Source organism: Artibeus jamaicensis, unplaced genomic scaffold, assembly GCF_021234435.1.
Source record: "Artibeus jamaicensis isolate MK-2021 breed Jamaican fruit bat unplaced genomic scaffold, CSHL_Jam_final contig_468, whole genome shotgun sequence".
Taxonomy (NCBI): domain Eukaryota; kingdom Metazoa; phylum Chordata; class Mammalia; order Chiroptera; family Phyllostomidae; genus Artibeus; species Artibeus jamaicensis.
The window spans coordinates 1,814,259-1,840,306 of record NW_026521846.1 but is presented as its reverse complement, the minus strand read 5'-3'; the positions used below and the strand labels follow the sequence as shown (position 1 = coordinate 1,840,306).

Here is a 26,048-nt window from a genome sequence, read left to right as displayed (position 1 = left end):
TGTCATCTGCAAACAGAGACAGTTTTGTTTCCTCCTTTCTGATTTGGATGCCTTTTGTTTTCTTTTCTTGTCTGATCTCTGTGGCTCAAACTTCCAATACTGTGTTGAATATAAATGGTGAAAGTGGACAACCTTGTCTTGTTCCTGATCTTAATGGAAAAGATTTTAGTTTTTGTCCTTTGAGTATGATGTTGGCTGTAGGTCTCTCATATATGGCCTTTATTATATTGAGGAATGCTCCCTCTATTCCCACCTTGCTGAGTGCCTTTATCATAAGTAGGTGCTGTACCTTATAAAATACTTTTTCTGCATCTATTGATATGATCATGTGATTTTTGTCTTTGCTTTTCTTATGTGATGTATTACATTTACTGATTTGTGACTATTGTACCATCCTTGCATCCCAAGGATGAATCCCACTTGGTTATGGGGTATGATCTTTTTAATGTATTGTTGGATGCAGTTTGCCAATATTTTGTTTAGGATTTTAGTGTCTATGGTCATCAGCAATATTGGCCTGAAGTTTTCTTACTTTGTTGTGTCTCTATCTGGTTTTAGGATTAGGATGATGCTGGCTTCATAAAAAGAGTTTGGGAGCCTTCCATCATTTTGCTTTCTTTGGAATAGTCTGTTGAAGGATTGGGGTTAGCTCTTCATTAAATGCTCTGTAGAATTCTCCTGTGACACCATCTGGTCCAGGGGTTTTGTGTGTTGGGAGTATTTTGATTACTGCTTCAATTTCTACTACTGTTATTCGTCTGTTCAGGCTTTCTGCTTCTTCTTCATTGAGTTTTGGAAGATTATATTTTTCTAGAAATTTGTCCAATTCACCCAGGTTTTCAAATTTCTTGGCATACAAGCCCTGGCTGGTGTAGGGCTCAATCAGTGGATTGAGCGTGGGTCTGCAAACCAGTAGATCGAGGTTCGATTCCCAGTCAGGCCACATGCCTGGGTTGCAGGCCAGTTCCCAGCAGGGGACACATGAGAGGCAAACATACATTGATATTTCTCTCCCTCTCTCCTTCCCTTCCCCTCTAAAGATAAATAAATAAACTCTAAATTTTTTTTCTTGGCATACAGTTCTTCGTAGTAATTTCTTACAGTCTTTTGCATTTCTGTGGTGTCAGTTGTAATCTCTCTTTCATTTCTGACTATGTTTATTTGGGTCCTCTCTCTTCTTTTCTTGATGAGCCTGCTTATAGGCTTGTTGATTTTGTTTACCTTTTCAAAGCACCAGCTTCTGGATTCATTGATTCTTAGAATTGTGCTTTTACTCTCCTTGTCATTTAATTCTGGTCTGATCTTGGTTATTTTCTTCCTTCTACTTGCTCTGGGCTGTCTTTATTGTTGTTCTTCAAGTTCTTGCAGGCGTAGGGTTTGGTTGTTTGTTTGAAATGTTTCTATCTTCTTTAGGTAGGCCTGTATTGCTATGAACTTCCCTCTCAGGACTGCCTTTGCTGTGTCCCATAAGTTTTGGGTTGTTGTGAGTTCATTTTCATTTGTTTCCAGAAACTTTTTGATTTCTTTCCTAATTTCATCCTGACCCATTCATTTTTAATAGCATTCTATCAATTCTTTATGATTTTGAGTGTTTGGGGTTTTTTTCTATTCGGTTGGTTTCTACTTTCAGTCCCTTGTGGTCAGAGAAAATTCTTGATATTTCAATTTTCTTGAATTTGTTGAGGCTTGTTTTGTGTCCTGTCATATGATCTATGTTTGAAAACGATCCATATGCATTTGAAAATAATGTGCATTTAGCTTCTTAGCTTCTTTAACTCTATGTTTATCAGTTGAGTCCATTTCATCTAGGGCATTGTTCAATGCCACTACATGTTTTGTTTAGAAGATATATCCATTTTTGACAGTGGGGTGTTAAAATCCTCCATTTAATTGTGTTGCTGTCAATATCTTTCTTGAAGTCCTATAAGATTTTCTTTATATTTTTGGGCGCTCCTATGTTGGGAGCATATGTATTTACAATGTTTATGTCCTCTTCCTGGATTCTTCCCTTCAGTATTATGAAGTGACTTCTGGGTCTCTTTTTATGGCCCCTTTTTTTGAAGTCTATTTGTCTGATATGAGTGTTGCTACTTCGGCTTTTTATTTTATATTTTTTTAGGATTTTATTTATTTAGGAGAGAGGGGGAGGGAGAAAGAGAGGAAGAGAAACATCAGTGTGTGGTTGCCTCTCATCTGGCCCCCACTGGGGACCTGGCTCGCAACCCAGGCATATGCTGTGACTGCAAATCAAAGTGGTGACCCTTTAGTTCACCACCCCGGCTTTTTTTTTTTCCGTCCATTTGCTTTGAAAATTTGTTTCTAGCCCCTCACTTTCAATCTGTGTAGGTCTTTTGTCCTGAGGCGGGTCTCTCGTAGGCAGTATATGTGTGAGTCATGCTTTCTTATTCATTCACCTGCTGTATGTCTTTTGATTGGAGCATTGAATACATTTCCATTTAAGGATATTATTGAAAGGTAGTTATTTATTGCCATTTTTGTAACTGTGTTCCTCTCTCTCTCTCTCTTTTCCTTCCCTTCCTTAAACCAGTCCCTTTAGCATTTCTTGCAGAGCTGATTTGGTGTAGGTGTATTCTTTTAGACTTCAGATTTGTCTTGGAAGCTCTTTATTTCGCCTTCTATCTTGATTGAGAGCCTTGCTGAGTAAAGTAGCATTGGTTGCCAGTCTCTGCTTCTCATTACTTGGAATATTTTTTGCCATTCTCTTTTGCCTTGGAGTGTTTCCATTGAGAAGTCAACTGCTACCCTTATGGGGGTTCCCTTATATGTTACTTCCTGTTTCTCCCTTGATGCCTTTAAGATTCTCTCTTTGTCTTGGAATTTTACCATTTTAATGATAATGTGTCTTGAAGTGGGCCTTTTTGGCTTCTTCTTCATTGGGACTCTCTGTGGTTCCTGGATTTGTATAACTTTTTCTCTCATCAAATTAGGGAAGTTTTGCATCATTCCTTTTTCAAATAGGTTTTCTATCCCTTGCTCTTCTTCTTCTCCTTCTGGTATCCCTGTTATATGGATATTATTATATTTCATGTTGTCTTGCATTTCTCTTAATCCTTCTTCATGCTTTCTGAATCTCTCTTTTTCGTTCTTGCTCTGTCTGGGTGGTTTTTTTTTTTTTTTTTTTACTTTGTCCTCCAACTTGCTGATCTGATCTTCTTCTTCATTAGTCCTGCTTTTGATTTTTACTACTGTGTTCTTCAGCTCAGAAATTGTATTCTTCATTTCCTCCTGGCCCTTTTTGATAGCTTCTATTTCCATTTTCATGTTGATATAGTTTGCAGTGATGTCCTTGTAGTTTCCCTGTAGTTTCTGGTAGCTCATTATGAGCTCTTTGAGCTCTCTGATGACCATTTCTTTGATCTCAATATCTGATAATTGACTTGCCTCTATTTCATCTAACGTTCTTCTGAAGCTTCTCCTTTCCTTTCATTTGTGGATTGTTTCTTTGTCTTCCCATTGTTTGTGAGACTCTTCTTGTTAGCCTCAGCTTCATAAATTGATGTGTTGTGGCTCCCCATGTTTATGGTGTGAATTTCTGTGGTATAATACCTGTGAGATTCAGTGGTGCAATCTCTTTGATCTCCAGAACTCAGTGGTCTTGGGCTGTCGTTTAAGTTGGCTCTGTGTTTGTCTTTGCTTTTTGATTGTTGTTGGGATTTTCTTTGGTGGGTCCTTTCCACCAGCTAGTTAACTGAGGGTCAGTCTGTCTACCAGCCCTTGTGTTTTGTTTTACTGGTGGTGGCAGGTTGTGTTGAAGCTGGTTCTTCCATGTGTACAAGGTTTTGTGAATTCTCTTTTGCTCTTGTTCAGTTGTTCGTTCTGGGTAATTTTTCCACTATTTAGTTGTATTTCCAGATAGGTCATGGATTGAGGTTAGTGTGGCTTCCACTCCCTTCCTCCTTCACATTCTTCTGTTGTTATCTGTTGGTGGTTCCTTTGTTGTCGGGTTTCCTCTTCCAGTGGGTATCCTGGTGTTCACCACTCCCACCTACTCTTCTTTGTGATCGGTTGGAGGGGAAGGAAAATGGTTTAATACAGCAAGAGAATATGATCTGATATTTACAGTAGCAGCCAGTAGAGAAGAGATAGGAGATCCTTTGGCTATGTATAGTGTTAACTGTGATCTTCCACCCAACTAGCCACTTTTTGGAAAGGATGGAAAGAAGATAAGACTCTTGTGGGGAGGGAAGGATTGTGAGTTGGATCTAGAAAGCAGCGAGGTTGTGGGTGGTTAGATTCTGAGGTAAGGTGAGAGTAAAGGATAGTAAATAGGTTTAGTGTGTGAGAGAATAGAGTCAACCACTACAGTAATAGAGTTCAGGAAACTGTGAAGTGGGCTAAGATCCAGGAGGGGTATTGTGAAGTATTTACAATTGTATAGAACAGCTATTATTTACAATAATATTAGAGCAACAATCATATGACAGAATCTGTGATCTGCATAACAAGAATCAGAAGTACAGGACCTTGAGTAGTGTGCTAAAGGAACACAGGTAACTTGAAGGGCAGTAAAGTAGCAGTACAATATGAAAGAAAGAATGATACAATATAACCAGCCAAGCAAAAAAGACTAAACAGAAAGAAGAGGAATACTAAAATACTATTAAAATAAAAGATGTAAGAATAATGAAAAAATAATACAAATATGCAATAACTTCCAGGTTGTCTGTAGTAGCAAAGTGAAATTTCTCCCACTGTCTCAGCTGTTGGGATGCCCCCTCTTTGTGTCCAGCTCTGGTCTTTTCATGGTTCTAGGTGTTTTTGTCTCACTTGTGGGTATTTAAAAAAAATAAAAGAATCAGAAAAAAGGAAGGAAAAAGATAAGATCAGAAAGAAAGGAAGAAGGAATAAAACAAGAAACAAGGAGAGGAGAAAGGAAATGAGATATAAAGAAATAGTAAAAATTTAAAATAAAAAAATTAGTTAAAAAAATAGAAAAACCTCTTGTTGGTTTCAAACTGACCAAACCACTTTTTCTGGTCTTGCTGCTGAGGCAGACTCAGGGGGTTTTCTTCCATCCAGATCAGCACTCAGTCGGCCTTTGCCCCTCTCCCAGGAGCTAGCCTGGCGCCTGTGGGGGATGGGCGGGGGGCCTTGGGTGTGGAATACAGGCCTTCATCAGAGCTCACTCTTCCCAGGGTTACCACTGTGGGCTGGGGCCTTCTGTAGAGTGCACTCTCCCTGGAGCCACATGCTTAGTCAGGCAGCCTCCAGCCCCACAGTTCAGGTGTGCACCCTTCTCAGTGCTATGGGGTCCTGCAGGGCCTCCTGCACCCCCTTGGTAGCACTGTCCAGTAGGGTGGGGAGGAGCCCAGAGCACAAAAGAATTCCCCAAACTGTGTCTTTTTTTTCACCTTTTCTTTTTGGGAAATTCCTCCTACTCAAGCCTGCTGCTCAGTACAGCGGCCAGGCCTCTGGCACAGCCCAATTCTCTGGCAAGACCAGGACTATTCGGGTCAGGGCCCATCTCAGCTTGACTCTCAACTCTGCCCAACCAGCATGCATAGACACTCTGTGGGTGCTCACAGCCCCTGTGTGTTTTCCACTTAGTCCTTATTCCCCTCTCTGCTACTTCAAGCAACCAGGTCTCTCTTGGTGCTGCTAGAACATTGTTTGGTTGGGAGGGAGCAGTTTTCCCAGCTCTCTCCCAAGAACCCTGTGACAGACCTGGCAGCCTCTCTTGTCCCTGTGTTGATACCTGGGACCTTACTGACCTGAAGCCCTCTCCTTACCGTCTGGGTTTTCAATGCTCACTACAAGTTTTGGTCTCCTGTTTTCATATATGCTGGGATACTGTTGGCTGTTTGCTCTATTCCTTTGTAGATCAGCTAGGTTTTTCTCCGGTGTGTAGGGGGAAGTGGAATCTGCTCCCTCCAACCTTCCGCCATCTTCCTCCTCAAGAAATCTTATATTTGAAAAATAGTCTGAACAAAATGCCCTTGCCAATGTGGCTCAGTGATTATAGTGTTACCATGAACCAAAGCTTTGTGGGTTTAATTCCCTGTCTGGGCACATACCCAGATTGCAGATTTATCCCCCCTGTGGTCGAGGAAATGTGTGACCCCTGGTTTGGACGTTTATGGTCCCCGGTCCCTGCATGGATCCCCAGTCTGGGTTCCAGGGAAGGCAAGCAATCATTGCTTCTCTTGCATCATTGTATCTCTCTCTCCCTTCCTCTCTCTCTATAAAAAAGCAAATGAAAACATCCTGAGGTAAGGATTAAAAAATAAATGCATACATACATACACACATACATAAAGTAATACAAAACTCTATATTGGTCTCTGCCCCAGCTTTTGGCAGGGCGCTCCTTCCAAAAACCCAGGTTATTATGTAAGTGAGAAGAGCACTAGGAATATCTTTTGTTCTAACATTTGGTCTTTGATTTTGATTCCAGAGTTCCTAAATCCATTGGAATTTTCTGGGTGATGGGCATGTTTTTTGTTCTAATGAGAGGTGATTCTTTGTAGACTCCTGGATAGCTTCAAGATGGGGGCTGGTCACCAAGAAAATCAAAGCCCTGCTTTGAAGTTTGAAACAATCTACCCAACCTTCATCATCTGGGAAAGGGAGAGGAACTGGAGACTGAGTTAATGATCAATCAGGCCTACATACTATGGGTTTTATAAAAATCCCAGAAATAAGGGGTTCAGAAAGCTTCCAGGTTGGTAAACAGGGAGAGTGACTTCTGGAAGCTCTGTGCCCCTTCCCACATACTTTGCTGTATGTATCCCTTTGTCTGTTGTTCATCATTTATCATATCCTTTTTGACAAATCATCAAGTGTAAATCAGTGTTACCCATAGTTCTGTGAGCTACTTTGCCAAATCATCAAACTCCAGGAGGGCGTCATGGGAACCCCTATGAAGCAGTCAACTAGAGGTTGGGACTTGCAGTTCCCACCTGAAGTCTGGCAGTCTTGTGGGACTGACTGGCTCCCACAAGAGCAAAAACCCTTGGGTTTTGGAATCCCATGCTAACTCTAAGTAGGTAGTAGTGTCAGAACTGAATTGAATTATAGAACACCTAAATGGTATCGCAGAATGGCCTGGTGTGAGAAAACCCACACATTTTGGTGTCAGAAGAGTGCATTTGGTAGTGTTGTGCCAATAAAGGAGAAATACAGGAGTGGTTTTCCTACACAGTAATAAGCCTTTCTTATATTACTTACTAAATTTTGTTTTTGTGTGTTTGATTATGTATGTACACAGTTGTGTGTGTGTGATATAACTCCTCAAACAGAATAATTGAAGGCAAAGATGGAAGCCATTTCTTACATATTTCCCCATAATTTCTAGCATAGTGTTGGACAGTGTGGAGTGCTTAGTAACTTTAAGACAAACAATGATGGCAAGTTGAGTTTGCTTTCTCTTGAGGATTGTGTAACTCATCATTATTAATTGGAGTTTGGGGATCCCATTTTGGTACTCCATAGAAAGCTTATGTGTAGTTTTAAACTAAATTGGAAATATTAATTTAGTTGACTCTTTAGTGTTAAACTTGACTTCGTCTTTGTTTTTTCTTTAAGTATATTTTACAAATGTAGTTTATTTATTTTTTTAATTTTTTTATTGATTATGCTGTTACAGTTGTTCTATTCCCCCCTTTAGTTTATGACCATGTGTCTCAAGTCCTTTAGATTTTATATTTCCCATGCTATTCTTGCCCCCCCATCTATTTTCTATCTACTGTCTGTGTTACTTATTTTCTGTACCTTCTCCCCCCATCTCCTCCTCCCACTCCCCTGTTGCTAACTCTCCTTGAGATCTTCATTTCTATGTTTCCACTCCTGATCTAGCTGTCCTTTTAGTTTGCTTTTGTTTTAGGTGTGGTTGTTAATAACTGTGAGTTTGTTGTCCTTTCACTGTTCATGTTTCTTTAACTTCTTTTTCTTAGATAAGTCCCTTTAACATTTCATACAGTAAGGGCTTGGTGATGATGAACTCCTTGAATTTGATCTTATCTGAGAAGCACCTTATCTGTCCTTCCATTCTAAATGAAAGTTTTGCTGGATAGAGCAATCTTGGTTGTAGGTCTTTGGATTTCATGACTTGGAATACCTCTTTCCAGCCCCTTCTTGCCTGTAAGGTCTCTTTTGAGAAATCTGCTGACAGTCTGATGGGGACTCCTTTGTAGGTGACTGTCCCCTTAGCTCTTGCTGCTTCTAGGATTCTCTCCTTCATTTTAATCTTGGCTAATGTAATAATGATGTGCCTTGGTGTGTTCCTTCTTGGGTCCAACTTCTTTGGTACTCTCTGAGCTTCCTGGACTTCCTGGAAGTCTATTTCCTTTGCCAGATTGGGGAAATTCTCCTTTATTATTTGTTCAAATAAGTTTTCCACTGGTGGCTGTGCCTTTCCCCCTTCTGGTACCCCTATAATTCGGATGTTGGAGCGTTTAAAGATGTCCTGGAGGTTCCTAAGACTCTCCTCATTTCTTTGAATTCTTGCTTCTTGACTCTTTTCTGTTTGGCCATTATTTGCTTTCTTCTGGTCCACTCCATTGATTTGAGTCCCAGTTTCCTTTTCATTGCTATTGGTGTCCTGTGGAATTCCATTCATTTCAATTAGTTTCGCCTTCATATATTTGTCTAATTTGTGGCTATAATCAACCAGTTCTGTGAGGATCCTGATGACCAGTGTTTTAAACTGTGCATCTGAGAGTTTTGCTATTTCTTCATCGCCTAGATCTATGGGCTCTGGGACTTTGAGAACTTGCGACATTTTTGGTCTGTTCTGGCCCTTTAAGTGTGAGAAGCGGTGCCTTGGACTCCCAGGTCGTTGGGTTGTGACGCTGTATGTGGGGGCGTGGTCAGAGGGGGGAAATGGCGGCGCCCTCTGTTGCCGCTTGCCGCGGGGACCGCCCACTCCCTCGCCTGTCTGCTCGCGCACAAATGGGCGGCCACAGTCAACACGCAGCACCGCTTCCCTGCCGTCTCCTCCGCGGTCGATCGCCTAGTGGCTCGCTGGGTCGCTCACTAGGTCCAACCCTGCGCCTGGATTCCAGCTGACCGAGACCTCCTGTGCAATCCCACTTCACCAGCCGCTGGTTTCGCCCCTTACCGGTCAGGCTGAAGAATTTGTTGTTAACGGACTTCCGAAAAGTTCAATTTTCCGTGTCTGGCTGTGTTTTCTGTTGCTAATATTTAGTTGTCTCTAAACTTGGTTGTGTGAGAAGGCATGGCACATCCACCTATGCCTCCATCTTGGCGGAAGTCCGCAAATGTAGTTTATAATGTTTACATAGTATGGAGTTTGCAATTGAATTTAGAAGGACAAAAATTTTATCTTATTCTTCCACAAAAGAAAAGGTTATGCAGAAAAGGTCAATCACTAAACTTTACAGTTCTTTAAGAATAAGTGTTTGATTGCCATGTTATATAAGAAAGGTACAGTTACATTTAAGTCTATGAAATGCATAAATGGAAATCGAGTAGTGAATGGTGGGGAAATGATCTTGATAAAACCTTTCCAGATAAAACCTTTCTTGATCTGTGGCCCTTGGAACACAGAAAAGGTTTATAAACAAAGGTCGATGTAATTATTACCTTGAGTCTTTTTGCCTAAGAGCTCTATTTTCCTGGTTTCTTGCAAGGTTTTGGGATCCAAAGAAATATGCAGAGATGTTTATTGCAATGAAATGGAAAGAGTAGTCAACCACAATCCATTCTCCCTGAGAAGATTACTAATTTGGGGGATGACTTATATAGGAAAGGAAAGCAAGATTAGAGCTTAAAAGTAGTATACTTCTTTATCATATATGTAGGTATTTTAGATCATTATTTAACATGCCACATTTTTTCAAATAGGTGGATTTTGCAAATCGTTTTGTTGGAGGTGGTGTAACCAGTGCAGGACTTGTACAAGAAGAAATTCGCTTTTTAATCAACCCTGAGTTGATTGTTTCACGGCTCTTTACTGAGGTGCTGGATCACAATGAATGTCTTATCATCACAGGTTAGTTTTGGGAAATCTGGACAATAGGGTAATTTCCCCATCTATGAATATCTATCGTGAAGACTGAGACCACTGAAATAAGCTCTGCTCTGCCATGGATATTAGTCCCAATATTGGTATTCACTAATGTATACTTGGTTTTTCAAAATTGTTACATAGTTGACCCTTGAACACCAACCTCACCCTCCATTCCATGCAGTCAAAAATTCATGTATAATTTTTACTTCCCTAAAACTTAAGTTGTCCCTTGGTATTGGTTCTAGGACCCCACACATGTACAAAAATTCCCTATAAAAATGGTGTAGATCAATAGATACAGTTGGCCCTCTGCATCCACAGACTCTCAAATAGGGATCAAAGACTGTATAGGTTATTTATGGAAAAAATCTATATATAACTGGCACTATGCAGTTCAAATTTGTGTTTTCCAAGGTCAACTCAGCTTTATTTTTTTAATCTTGAATAAGACATTTTATCCCCATTGTTTTTTTTTTTCCTAGACATCATTATCTGAGGAACAAGGGTAAAAACTATTCAAAATCCTTCAGTTTGAATTTTTCTGATATAATACCCTTAAAAAGAAGAACATGATAGGACTTGGAGTGTGTATTCTATTACTATTCCATTATATTTCTTTTTTTTTTTTTAAGATTTTATTTATTCATCTTTTAGAGGGGAAGGAGAGAGGGAAAGAAACATCAATGTATGGTTGCCTTTTGTGTGCCCCCTGCTGGGAACTGGCCTGCAGGGAACCTGCCTGCCACCCAGGCATGTGTCCTGACTGGGAATCGAACTGTGATCCTCTGGTTCGCAGGCCTGTGCTCAATCCACTGAGCTATACCAGCCAGGGCTTCCATTATATTTCTAAAGTGATCTGTTATACTTTAGTATAACAAATGTAAAAACCACAGTAATAGTGTTTGGAGAGATTCAATACAATAGTGAGCTTTAAAAAAAAGAAATCAGGCTCTTCCGGCATAGGAGGGAGAAGGTGAAGACAGAGTAAGACAGTGGATTCCATTTCCCGTAACATGGGAGAAAATCCAGGCAGATCTATGGAGGAAAAGCGCAAACAGGTGATAGTTCCCCAGCATTTATCAAAATAAGCGGCCAGAGATTGTGACGGACACTGAAGGACCAGGCAGTGGCAGGTCAGTGGGGTCTCAGGGACTTGAGTAAAGACACGACCAGTGGCAGGGGCCGGTCGCCTCGGTCAGAGCCCAGGGGCCTAGGTTGGGGTCCAGAGGCATCGTTTGCGCCCAGTACCTGGGGTGTCTGCCACAGACTCTTAAGGAGCCCTGGAATCCGGCGGGTCTATGGCAGACTGTTTGGCAACCATGGGCCTGTGGCAGGGTCCTTGGGAGAGAGCTGGCTCATCAGCTCCCTCCCTCCTCGTCTAAGCAAGGCTGTGCAACACAAGACAGAGAGGGTAACAAGGACAAAAGGGCCGTGTTCAACTGTGGACTCTGTGGCCGCCAACCCAGGAGAATTGAGAGGTGCACTGTCGTCACCAGTCTGGCTGCGGATTGGGCTGGGCTGAGAGGCAGGCTTTCTGAAGTTGTTTTTGCAAAGTGAACTGAGGTGCTCTCCTGCGACAGCAGCTGGGCTTGCTTCCCTCCCAGCCTGGCAGCAATCCACAGGAGGGACGGAAGCATTTGGGTTCCACCACAGAACTGGGAAGGACCTTGCCAGATCCCGCAGGACCCAGGCAGCCTGGTGGGTGCGTGGGCGCCTGTACCCCAGTCCAGCAGCCTGGCTGGCCTGTGCACCTGCACCCTGCCCACAGAGAGGACCCCCAAGGAAGATGCTCTGAAAAGAACCTAGGTCCCCTTCCTGGAGCACTGGGGAGAGGCTAGCTCTTGGGAGAGCACTCTCAGAAAAATCACACCAATCCACCCACAGCCTGCTGCAACCAGAAAAACCAGTTTGGACAGTTTGAAACCAACACGGGATTTTTTGTTGTTGGTTGTTTTTTTCTTTAGTAACTTTTTTTTTTTACTAATCTTATATTTTTATTATTGTTTTGTCTTTCAATACTTTGTTCCTCTCCTTTTTTCCTGTTTTAGTCCTTCTTCCTAAACTTACCACATTTTCCTCCCTTCTCCTGCGCCTTTTTTTTTGTTTGTTGGGTGCTTTGTTTCCTTTTACCCACAAAGGACACAAACAACTGGAACTGCAAAAAGACCAGAGTGGGACCCAAGGAGGGTGCATCCCAACAGTAGAGACAGAAGGACAAATTTCACTTTGCTATAGCAGAGAAGCCACAGGTGGCTGCATATTTGTATTATTTTTTCATTATTTTCATTTCCTTTATATTTTAATAGTATCTTTGTATTCCTCCTCTTTCTCTATAGGCTTTTTAGTCTTGGCTGGTTATATTAAATCATTTGACAGGTTTCCCCTGTTCTCTCCTCCACAGTGTATTGCTAATTTTGTACATTTCGTGCCACTTGATTTCCTTTAGCACACTACCCAAAATTCTATATCCCCTATTCAGACACATCACATAGAGTCTGTCATATGATTGTTGCTCTAATATTATTATAAATAATAGCTGTTCTATACAACTATAAATACTTCACAACACATCTACCGGATCTTAGCCCACTTTACAGGTTCCTGAATTCTATTACTGTAGTGATTAACTCTATCTGCTCACACACTACACCTAGTTACTATTCTTTACTCTCACCTTACCTCAAAATCTGACCTCCCACAACCTCACTGCTTTCTAGATCCAACTCACAAGCCTTCCCTCCCCAACAAGAGACTTATCTTTTGTCCATCCTTTCTTAAAACTGACAAGTTGGGTTGAACATTATGGTTAACACTATATATAGCCTAAACATCTTCTATCTCTTCTCTACTGGCTGTGACTGTAAGTATCATAAAATACTCTTCTGCTGTCATGAACCATTTTGCCTCCCCCTAACACTAATCACATACATACAAAAAAAGGAGTAGGTGGAAGGGGAGAACATCAAGATACCTGCAGGAGACCGCACCACTGAATTTCACAGGTATTCTACCACAGAAGTTCACACCACAAAGCCAGGGAGTTAGAACAGATCAATTTAAGAAGCTGAGGCAAACAAGAAGAGTCTCACAAACACTGGGAAGACAAAGAAACAATCCACAAATGAAAGAAAAGGAGGGAGCCTCAGAAAAAAGTTAGATGAAATAGAGGCAAGTCAACTATCAGACACTGAATTCAAAGCACTGGTTATCAGGAAATGTAAAGAGCTCACAATGTGCTACCAGAAACTACAGGGGAGCTATAATGAACTCACCGCAAACTATACCAACATGAACAAGGAAATAGAAACTATCAGCAAAGGCCAGGAGGAAATGAAGACTACAATTTCTGAACTGAACAATACAGTAGAAGGAATCAAAAGCAGGACTTATGAAGCAGAAGATAGGATCATCGAGTTGGAAGACAAAGTAGAAAAAAGCTCCCAGAAAGAGTAAGAAAAGGAAAAGAGGCTCAGAAAGAATTAAGAGGGATTAACAGAAATGCAAGACAGTATGAAACTTAATAATATCCATATAATAGGGATACCAGAAGGAGAGGAAGAAGAACAAGGGATAGAAAACCTATGTGAAAAAGTAATGATGTAAAACTTCCCTAATTGGATGAGAGGAAAAACACACACACACACACACACACAAATCCAGGAATCACAGAGAGTCCCAATCAAGAGGAACGCAAGACACATCATCATTAAAATGTCAGTATTCCAAGACGAAAAGAGAATCTTAAAGGCAGCAAGAGAGAAAAAGGAAGTAACATAAAAGGGAGCCCCAGCAAGTTAGCTACTGACTTCTCAATGGAAACACTCAAAGCAAGAAAAGAATGGCAAGAAATATCCTAAGTAATAAGAACCCTGGGTCTACAACCAAGGCCTTTACCCAGCAAAGCTCTCAATCAAGATAGAAGGCCAAATAAAGAGCTTCCAAGGCAAATTTGAATTCTAAAAGAATACACCTCCACCAAACCAGCTCCGCAAGAAATACTAAAAGGACTGCTTTAAGGAAAGGAAGGAAAAGAGGGGGACAGAGAAGAACACAGTTACAAAAATGGCAATGAATAAGTACCTATAAATAATAACCTTAAACATAAATAGATTAAATGCTCCAATCAAAAGACATAGAATAGCTGAATGGATAAGAAAGAATGACCCACACTTATGCTGCCTACAAGAGACCCGCCTCAGGACAAAAGACCATCACAGACTAAAAGTAAAGGGCTGGAAAAAAGTTTTCTAACCAAACGCACAAGAAAAAAAAGCCAGGGTAGCAATTCTCATCTCAGACAAAATAGACTTCAAAAAAAGGGACATAAAGAGAGACCCAGAAGGTCACTACATACACAAGGGAAGAATCCACCAAGAAGACATTAACATTGTAAATATATATGCACCCAACATAGGGGCACCCAAATATATCAAGAAAATCTTAAAGGTCTTCAAGAAAGATGTGGACAGCAACACAATTATAGTAGGGGATTTTAACACCGCTCTGTCAAAAATGAACAGATCTTCCAGACAAACTATTAACAAAGGTATTGTGGCATTAAATAAGACCCTAGATGAAATGGACTTAACTGATTATATATATATATATATATATATATATATATATATAGAGAGAGAGAGAGAGAGAGAGAGAGAGAGAGAGCCCTTCATCCCAAAGTAGCTAAATACACATTCTTTTCAAATGCACATGGAATATTTTCAAAAATAGACAACATGATAGCACACAAAATGAGCTTCAGCAAATTCAAGAATAGTGAAATCATGCCAGGCATTTTCTCTGACCATAAGGGACTGAAATTAAAAACCAACCCCAAAGGAAAAAAACCAAAACACCCAAAATCATGGAGATTGAATGCATGCTATTGAACAACAAATGGGTCAAGAATGAAATTAGGGAAGAAATCAAAAAGTTTCTGGAAACAAATGAAAATGAACTCACAACAACCCAAAACTTATGGGACACAGTGAAAGCAGTCCTCAGAGGGACGTTCATAGCAATACAGGCCTACCTAAAAAAGACAGAAATATTTCAAACAAACAATCTAACCCTACGCCTACAAGAACTTGAGAAACAACAACACGTACAGCGAAGAGCAAGCAGAAGGAAAGAAATAACCAAGACCAGAGGAAAATTAAATGACATAGAGCATAATTCTAACCATCAATAAAAACAGAAGCTGATTCTTTGAAAAGATCAACAAAATTGACAAGCCTTTAAGCAGGCTCATCAAGAAAAGAAGAGAGAGGACCCAAATCAACACAATCAGAAATGAAAGAGAAATTACAAGTGACTCCACAGAAATAGAAGGCATTGTAAGAAATTACTATGAAGAAATGTATGCCAAGAAATTTGAAAACCAAGGTGAATTGCACAAATTTCCAGAAAATATATAATCTTCCAAAACTCAATGAGAAAAAGCAGAAAGCCTTAACAGACCAATAACAGCAGATGAAATTGAAGCAGTAATGAAAAAACTTGTCACACAAAAGCACTGGACCAGATGGTTTCACAGGAAAATTCTATGAAGCATTCAAGGAAGAGCTAACCCCTATTCTTCACAGTCTATTCCAAAACAATTCAAAATGATGGAAGACTCCCAAACTCTTTTTATGAAGCCAGCATCATCCTAATTCCAATACCAGATAAAGACACAACAAACAAAGAAAACTTCAGGATAACATCGCTGATGAACATACATGCTAAAATCCTCAACAAAATATTGGTGAATTGCATCCGGCTATATCTGAAAAAGATCATGCATCATGACCAAGTGGGATTCATCCCAGGGATGCAAGAATGGTTCAGTATTTGTAAATCAGTAAATGTAATACATCACATAAAGAAAAGTAAAGACAAAAACCACATGATCATATCAATAGATGCGGAAAAAGCTTTTGATAAGGTACAACACCCATTCATGATAAAAACACTCAGCAAGGTGGGAATAGAGGGAGCATTCCTCAACATAATAAAGGCCATATTTAGAGATCTACAGCCATCATCATACCTAGTGGGTAAAACTAAAATCTTTTGTGCTAAGATCAGGAACAAGACAAGGTTGTCCACTTTCGCCATGTCTTTTTAATATAATATTGGAACTTTTAGCCACAATGATCAGCAAAGAAAAGGAAAAAACGGCATGCAAATTGGAAAGGAGGAAACCAAACTGTCATTGTTTGCAGATGACATGATAGTGTACATGGAAAATCGTATAGAGTGTACCCACAACGGCTCATTGTAATAAATGAATTTGGTAAAATAGCAGGATGCAATGTCAATATCCAGAAATCAAAGGCATTTTTGTATACTAACAATGAATCAGCAGAAGCTGAGCTCAAGAAAAAAAATCCCATTGGATATAGCAAAAAGAAAAATAAAATATCTGGGAATAAAGCTAACCAAGGAGGTAAAAGACCTGTATACAGAAAAGTACACAACATTAAAGAAAGAAATTAAGACAGACATAAACAAATGGAAACATATACTGTGTTCATGGACTGGAAGAATTAACATCATCAAAATGTCCATACTATGCAAAGCAATTTACAGATTCAATGCAATACCTACTTTTTAAAATAAATTTTATTGATTATGCCATTACAGTTGTCTTGTTACCCACCTTCATTCCCCTCCACCTTGCACATGTCCTCCCCCACCATTCCCCCCTTTAATTTATGACCATGTGTCTTAAGTTCTTTAGATTCTATATTTCCCCTACTATTCTTGCTCTCACCCCTATTTATTTTCTACTTACTGTCTATGCTACTTATTTTCTGTACCTTCTCCTCCCACTCCCCTGTTGCTAACCCTCCATGTGACCTTCATTTCTGTGGTTCCGCTCCTGATCTAGCTGTCCTCTTAGTTTGCTTTTGTTTTAGGTGTGGTTGTTAATAACTGTGAGTTTGCTGTCCTTTCACTGTTCATCTTTTTTATCTTCTTTTTCTTAGGTAAGTCCCTTTAACATTTCATATAATAAGGGCTTGGTGATGATGTACTCCTTGAATTTGATCTTATCTGAGAAGCACTTTATCTGTTCTTCCATTCTAAATGTGAGCTTTGTTGGATAGAGCAATCTTGGTTGTAGGTCTTTAGATTTCATGAGTTAGAATACTTCTTTCCAGCCCCTTCTTGCCTGTAAGGGCTCTTCTGAGAAATTCGCTGACAGTCTGATGGGAACTCCTTTGCAGGTGACTATCCCCTTATCTCTTGTTGCTTCTAGAATCCTCTGCTTCATTTTAATCTTGGCTAATGTAATTATGATGTGCCTTGGTGTGTGTTCCTTCTTGGGTCCAACTTCTTTGAGCTTCCTGGACTTCCTGCCTTTGCCAAATTGGGGAAGTTCTCTTTTATTATTTGTTCAAATAAGTGTTCCACTTTCTCTTTCTCTTCTTCTGGTACCCCTATAACTGGGATGTTGGAATGTTTAAAGATGTCCTGGAGGTTCCTAAGCCTCTTCTCCTTTCTTTTGAATTCTTGTTTCTTGATATTTTTCTGTTTGATCTTTTTTTTTTTCTTGTCCAGTCCTTTGATTTTAGTCCCAGTTTCCTTCTCATTGCTATTGGTTTCCTGTGCATTTCCCTTCATTTCAGTTAGTTTAGCCTTCATTTGTTCCTCTAATTTGTGACTAAAATCAGCCAGTTCTGTGAGCATCCTGATCACCAGTGTTTTGAACTGTGTATGTGAAATTTTGGCTATTTCTTGGTTGCTTAGAGTTATCGGCTCTGGGGCTCTGAGTTCTTCTTGAGTCATGTTTTGGTCTGTTTGCACCTGTTAGGTATGAGGAGCAGAGCCTTAAGTGTTCACCAGGGTGGGGCTACCCAGGCTGCTGGGTTGTGATGCTGTATGTAGGGGCAGGGTCAATGTGGGACAATGGCAGTCTTCTCTGCTGCTTCTTGCCATTAGGGCCTGCGCAGTCTTTCTCACTGTTCGCTTATTCGCTGGTTTATCTGCGCACAAATGTGTGACTGCAGTCAGCCTGCCACCTTGCACTCTGCCTGGTCCGCCCATTGCTACCCCACACTTGGGATCCGCCATCTGCCACCCAGGCCTAGGTCAGGGATCTTTCCTGCCGGAACCTGCTCTGCTGCTGGCTCTGCCCCTCTTACCAGTCTGGCTGAGTGGTGTGTTGTTTTTGTACGTAAGTATAGTTCAATATTTTTGTGTTTTGGCTGTGTTTTTTGTTACCAAAACTTTGTTGTCTTTAAACTTGGTTGTGCTATAAGGCACAATGTTTCCACCTACGCCTCTATTTTGGCAGAAGTCCTCAGTGCAATAATTATTAAAGTACCAATGGCATTTTTCACAGACATAGAACAAACACTTCAAAATTTATATGGAACCATAAATGAGCCCGAATAGCAGCTGCAATTTTGAGAAAGAAGAACAAGGGCGGAAGTATCACAATATCTGATACCAAACTATATTACAAGGTCACTGTATTCAAAACAGCCTGGTACTGTCATAAAAACAGGCACATAGACCAATGGAACAGAACAGAGAGCCCAGAAATAAACCCAACTCTCTACATTCAATTAATATTCGACAAAGGGGACAGTAACGTAAAATGGGGTAAAAATAACCTCTAAAACAAATGGTGTTGGGAGAACTGGACAGCTACATGCAAAAAAAATGAAACTTGAGCACCATCTTACACCATACACCAAAATAAATTCAAGGTGGATAAAAGACTTAAATGTAAGCCATGACACCATTAAAATCCTAGAGTAGAACATTGGCAGGAAAATCTCAGATATTTCATTCAGTAACAGTTTTACTGATATGTCCCCTAAAGCAAGGGACATAAAGGAAAGAATAAACAAATGGGATCTCATTAAAATAAAAAGTTTCTGCATGGGTAAAGAAAACAATATTAAGATAAAAAGAGAACCACTATATGGGAAAACATATTTGCCAATGATACCTCAGGCAAGGGTTTAATCTCCAAAATATAAAAAGAACTTATACGACTCCACTCTGAGAAGACAAACAACCCAATTAAAAAGTGGGCAAAGGACTTGAACAGACACTTCTACATGGAGGACATACAGAGGATCCAGAGTCACATGAAAAGATGCTCAATATCGCTAGCTATCAGAGAGATGCAAAATGCAAATTAAAACCACAATGAGATACCACTTTACACCAGTCAGAATGGCCATCATAAACGAAGCAACAAACAACAAATGTTGGAGAGGTTGTGGAGAAAAGGGAACCCTAGTGCACTGTTGGTGGGATTGCAGACTGATTAACAACCACTATGGAAAACAGTGTGGGATTTTATCAGAAAACTAAAAATGGGTCTGTCTTTTGACCCAGCAATTCTACTGCTAGGATTATATCCTAAGATATAACCTGAAACACCAATCCAAAAGAATCTATGCACACCAGTGTTCATAGCAGCACAATTTACAATAGCTTAGAGTTGGAAGCAACCCTTGTTTCTTGGATGGATCCAAAAACTGTGGTGCATTTACACAATGGAATTCTATGCAGTAGAAAGAAAGAAGGAGCTCCTACTTTTTGCAACAGCATGGATGGAACCGGAAAGCATTATGCTGAGTGAAATAAGCCAGGTGTTGAAAGATAAATACCATATGATCTCACCTGTAACAGGAACCTAAACAACAAAATAAATAAGCAAGCAAAATATAACCAAAGACACTGAAATTTAGAAGAGGCTGACAGGGACCATAGGGCAGTGAATTTCAGGGGCAAAGGGGAAGGATTCAGAGGAAGTATAAAGGACACATGGACAAAAACTAAGGCGGGAGGTGGGAATAGGAGGGAGGTGGGGAGCACTGGAGGAGGTGGGCTGGAATTTGAGTAAAAGACAGAAAACTGTACTTGAACAATAATTAAATAAATGAAATTTAAAAAATAGTACAAAAAAAAGAAATTAGTATCTTTACCCTAATCTCTAATTCTAGAAGAAAAATTGTGATTATCTTAGTATCTCTCCTTGATTTAAATTAATAAAAAAGAGGGAAATACAGTCAAATTTATACTTTAAATCTGTTATTGAGATATTATTTCTTCATGTTTTATTTTTGAGATAGCACTATGTCTCAATATTTCCTTTTTGAATGCACTGCCAAAATTAATGATTAAGTCATTGCTCTTAAGAAACTTTTAATCAGTCACCGTAGGTAAGGTAAGCCTTTTATTAAAGTACCTAAAGGAACATTCTCACATAAAAACCATAATTACTCATCATTCAATACCTTTTTCTTTCTTCAAAAGAGGATTTGTTATTACCTTTTTTAATCTGTTGCTGCTTTGAAATTAGTGTAGGAGGCTAAACATTCCAACTGAGTTGGAGAATTTGGTTGATTGCTAATCCCAATGAAGACAGTGGGAGAAGAACCATTCTCCATGAGTTATGTTAAATGTATATTCAACGGATTCACCTCCAAAGAGATATGTGAGAGAACTAAGATTCTAAGGTGTCATCTTGAGAGCACATTCTTTGCCTCACATTCATTTGTAGGCCACCTTCAGAAGAGTGTCTAAATTTTGTTTTATGTTTTGTTTTCAAGATTCCATCTTTGTCTTTGTGTTTAAGTGGCTTAATTATGATGTGTTTAGCTATGGATATATTTGACTGTCCTGTTTGGAGTTCATTTGAACTTCATGAAAGTTTAGATAAATTAGGTAAATCTTTGGCCATTATTTCTTCAAATATTCTTTTTTTAAATACTTTTAAATTTTATTTTAATTGTTGTTCATGTACAGTTTTCTCTCTTTTACTGCCATCCCATCCCATCCCCCCAGCCCTCCTCACATCCCTCCCATTCCCCTGCCCCTAGTTTTTGTTCATGTGTCCTCTATACTAGTTCCTGTAAATTCTTCCCTTTTTCCCCTGAAATTCCCTCCCCTCTCCCATCTGATCACTGTCAGCCTGTTCTCTATTTCAGTGTCTTTGGTTATGTTTTGTTTGTTTGTTTGTGTTGTTGTTTAGGTTCTTGTTAAAAGTGAGATTATATGGTATTTGTCTTTCAATGCCTGGCTTATTTCACTTAGCATAATGCTTTCCAGTTCCATCCATGCTCTTGCAAAGGGTAGAAGCTCCTTTCTTTCTTCAAATATTCTTTCTGCTCCTTTCCTCTCCTTGTGGAACTCCCATTATGCATATGTTGTTACCTTTTATGGTGTCCCATTGATCTCTGAAGCTCTGCCCATTTATTTGTTGTTTTTGTTCTTTTTTTTGTTTCTCAGACTAGATTACCTGAAGTTCATCAATTCTTCCTTCTGCCTTCTCTGATCTTCTTTTGCAGTGAAATTTTAATTCATGCATTGTCCATTTTAACTCCAGAATTTTCTGTTTATTTTTAATAATTTCCATCTTTTTGTTGGGAGTGTCTATTTGTGAGGCATTATTTTCATACTTTCATTCAGTTCTGTAGACATATATTTTCCTTTATTGTTCTTTGAGCATATTTAAATAGTTGATTTTAAGCCATTGTTTAATAAGTCCAATAGCTGGGGTCCTTGGAGACAGTTACTGTATTGACTAATTTTTTTTTCTGTGTATGGGCCCTACTTTTTTATTTCTTTGCATGTCTCATTTTTTGTTGAAAACCGGACATTTTAAATAATGTGCTAACTCTTGAAATCATATTTTTCTCTTTTTCCAGAGTGTGTTTTTATTGCTATTTGGTGGTATTTATTTACTTTTCTAAACTGATTTTGTAAAGTCTGTATTCTTTTTGTTTGTTTGTTTTGGTATCTGATCTTTTTTTATTGAGGTATACTTGACAGATAACATTTATATTAGCCATTATATTTTTTTATGTACAGCATAATGATTCAGTATTTGTATATATTGCAAACATGATCATCACAAGAAGGCTGGCAACATTCATTACCAAACATAGTTACAAAAATTTTTTTGATGATATTTTAAGATTTCTTTCTTAGAAACTTTCAAATATGCTATATACACTGTGAATTTGATTTTAAAACAAAGAACAGAAGAATTTTTTAGCATGGCAATGCATATTAGTATGGAAGAACCTAAGTACCATCCTAAAGAAAAGTTCAATTAAGTAAATTCTCAGGTGCCTTAGGCACAGGTAGGAGAAGGCAAAGAGAAATGGGAAGTAACACCAAGCCTTTGTCCTGCAGGGCTTATTTTGGTGTCAGAGTAGAGAGTGTGTTTTTCCTCTGTGAGAATACAGGAGATATGGTTGATGGCATACAGTCCTGGGAAATGACAGCAGAACATGGCAGGCCATCCTGACATTCAGTGGCATGGCAGAGAGGAGAAGAAGCCTGTGCAGAGGTAGTAGCAGGAGGGTTAAAGGAGCAAAGAAGACAAAGCCTTAGGGAAAATGTTCCAGATTTCTCAGATAAGCACTGGGCTCTTTCTGTCTAGCAGAGGTCTGTGTTGGCAGTAGAAATCTGAGAGGGAATATATCTGGGAAGGACATACCCTTACTTAGTTTTGTAAAAGCCAAAGGTCTGTATATGTGTGTGTGTGTGTGTGTGTGTGTGTGTGTGTGTGTGTGTGTGGCCATTGAAGTCTCTGGTTAGATTTGTGGCCAGCTAATGGTTCGACAAATGTTTCCTTAAGTGCCTAGAACCAATAAGTTTCTCAGTCCTTGTTGAAGGGCTCTTTGTGCTATTGGTCTCATCCACCAGTCCACCAAGCAGTTGACACTTCATACTTGTACTTGACATTCACTTCCTATATAATCCCTAGGTTAGACAGAGAGGACCATCTCATTTCTTAAGAATGTGGATAGCTGTGGGCAGGTATGTGGCCTTCTGTATTTGTGGGATACTTAGATCTTTTCAAAGCCCATATGGGTATCTTATTCCTCAGCTTTTGCCCATATGGGTATCTTATTCCTCAGCTTTTTCTTTAAAGATTTTTGTTTATTTATTTTTAGAGAGGGGAAGGGAGGGGGAGAGAGAGAGAAACATCAGTGTGTGGTTGCCTCTCGTGTGGCCCCCACTGGGGACCTGGCCCTCAACCCAGGCATGTGCCCTGACTGGGAATTGAACCTGTGACCCTTTGGTTTACAGCCTGAGCTCAATCCACTGAGCTGTGCCAGCCAGGGCATCTTTGAAACTTTTTGTTAGCCTGTTGTTTGCTCCAACTAATATTTACTGCCTCAGCATCTACAGTGTTAAACAATTATTTATAATTGTTTTCAGCAAACATCACTGGAGATTAGGGTTTTCCTACTGGGCAAGCTCCAATTCAGGTCAAATATAGTCTTGTGAGTAAGTCTTCCAGGAAAGCACCAGACAAGTTATATAATGACAGTTCTCTGAGAATGGGGCTTTGAAGGAGCTTTAGCCCTCTTCTATCACCTCGGGTAGCTACCAGGCTGCTAGTTTTCATTGATTATAGGCTGTTGATCTTTAAGGCTACCACAAAGCCTGGAAGAGTGGAATGGAATAGGACAAGTTAAAAACACCACAAAACTTACTCTTTTTACCAAGATTCAGTCAATTTTCTTTTAATAAACACTCCTTGGATTGCTTCAAGACTTTAACTCCCAACAGTTCAGAAAAAGTTGATTCTCACAATTTTTACCAGTCATCATATTGCTTTTATGTAGAAGAGAATTTACTCCATCATTTTTGCTGATAATGCTTATCTATTTTAAGTACTTGTTGGTAAAAAGGCTTTCAAGTTATTTCACATCATTTACATATTTTGTGTTTTTTAGCATGATTTTTATTGTATTTTTCCATTACCATTTAATCCCCTTATACCCCTCCCCCCTCATTATCACCACTGTGTTATCTATGTCCATGAGTCCTTTTTCCTTTTTGCTTGATCCTTCCACCCTCTCAACTCCCCCTTCCCCCGCCATAGCTGTCATTCTACTTTCTATTAGTCTGTCCCTATTTTGCTTGTTAGTTAAGTTTATTCATTAGATTCCACATATGAGTGAAATCATATGGTATTTTCTTTCTCTTACTGGCTTATTTCACTTAGGATAATGTTCTTCAAGTCCATCCATGCTGTCACAAAGGGTAAAATTTTCTTCTTTTTACAACTTAGTAGTATTCCATTATGACCCAAAAGCTGGAGACAGTCACATTTCATCCCTTCAGAGCTGTCTAAAACAGTATAAGACCAGTGTTCAAAGTTTTATTTGTCCAGCAGTGGATTTATGACAGTTTAAACCAATATATGACCTGAGACAATACTGAGAATAAAAGGATATTATTACCTTTCCATTTTATTACAATTTGGATCACAACCTCTATCCAGAAGAAATCCTTTGCAAAAGTTCCACTCTTAATTTACTAAATAAGCTCATAAAATTAACAATTGTTATTTTTTGCCTCAGCATATCAACACAGCAGACTCTTGTTTCAGAGAGCTGTGAAGGTATGGAATGTGACTATCTCAACATTTGGGTATATCAAATAATACTTTAGAAAAATTGTAAATTTTAGTAGATAAGCTAGATTTGAACTGAAGGCTCAGAAAAAAATAGTCCATCAATTTTTAACATTAATATGCATTTGATCCTTGAACAATATAGGTTTGGAAATTTTTTGGAGATTTCCTTACTACCATGAAGCAATTGCATCAATTATGCTAGACTACCATAAAGTAATCATATTGCTGCTGCTTTGTTATTAGTACACGAATTATCATACTCTTTTCATATTACCTTTTTGTGTTATTTTTTTGTTGTTTTTGATGTCTTGTGTTAGTAATACATATAATATCTACAGTGTTTTGTATGATGTAATAACAGTATGACATAGGTACTGGCAGACGCTTGATTCATTTTGTAAACATGACATAAACTTACAGTATCAATAAATACAGTACAGTACTGTAAATGTAGTTTTTCTTCCTTATGATTTTCTTAGTAACATTTTTTTCTCTAGCTTACTCTATTTTAAGAATACATTATAACCCTGGCCAATTTGACTTGGTTGGGCGTTATCCACAAACCAAAACGTCACAGATTCCATTTCTGGTGAGGGCCCATGCCCATGCCCAAGCTGAGGGTTTGATCCATGGTTGGGGCATGTTGGAAAGGCAGTCAATCAGTGTTCCTCTCCCACATCAATGTTTCTTTCTTTCTCTTTCTCCTTCCCTTCCCCTCTCTAAAGAAAAAAATACAGTACATAATACATATAACATACAATATATATGTTAATCACCTGTTATCAATAAGCCCTTCAGTCAGCAGTAGGCTATTAGTAGTTAAGTTTTGGGGGAGTCAAAAGTTATATGTGAATTTTCAATTATGAGGGAGGGTTCCTCCTCTAACCCCCATGTTGTTCAAGGGACAACTGTACATCATTGAAAAAAAAAGTTGGTAGAATGCTGGGCATTTAAACTCAGTGTTGCTCCTTTGCCTCCAGACTTCTGTGGGGCCAACAGCCACCCGACTTGGGCTTAGCTGATTACCACGGGCTCTGAGTCAAACTAGCAGTTTGCAGGTGGCTGCGCCAAGGCACCAGAGGACTTGGCCCCAGTGGTATCAGAGCCACCATGCAGGAGCCACAGCTGCTGCAAGGTGCTGGTATCTAAGTGGTTCAACATGAGAATGGGGTTTGGCTTCCTGTCCATGGCTACCTGTGCTGGGGTCGTGCTTGATCCCACTAGTGAATGTCTTTGTGTACCAGAGTAAGCTGCAAATGGAGGGCTTCCAGAGCCTGAAGGAGGGTGAGACAGTGGAGTTCACCTTTAACAAGTCTGCCAAGGGCCTGGAATCTATTTGAGTCACCGACCCTGGTGGGGTGTTCTGTATTGGAAGTAAGAGCCGGCCAAAAGGGAAGAACATGCAGAAGAGCAGATTAAAAGGAGACAGGTGCTACAACTGTGGAGTTCTAGACCATCATGCCAGGGAATGCAGGTTGCCACCCCAGCACAAGAAGTGCCACTTCTGCCAGAGCATTAGCCATATGAAGGCCCAGCAGGTCCCTAGCTCACAGGGAAAGCCAGCCCACTTTTGGAATGAAGAAGAGATCCATAGCCCTGTCTTGCTCCCAGATGCCCAGAATTGAGTTACAGTGAGTGGGAGGCTATCCTTTTGTGATCAAGAAGTTTCAA

General features: G+C 39.6%; 1 protein-coding gene and 1 pseudogene across 2 annotated transcripts in view; both read left to right on the top strand.

Annotated features, from left to right (window-relative positions):
- PARG (poly(ADP-ribose) glycohydrolase) overlaps positions 1-26,048 on the top strand; it is a 230,425-nt gene that overhangs the window by 134,100 nt on the left and 70,277 nt on the right. For both annotated transcript variants that reach the window (XM_053667366.1, XM_053667365.1), the window contains exon 13: positions 9,826-9,973. In XM_053667366.1, the coding sequence (XP_053523341.1) occupies positions 9,826-9,973 (148 nt within the window). The remainder of the gene's footprint in view (positions 1-9,825; positions 9,974-26,048) is intronic.
- On the top strand, positions 11,005-26,002 carry LOC119047679 (protein lin-28 homolog A-like; annotated as a pseudogene).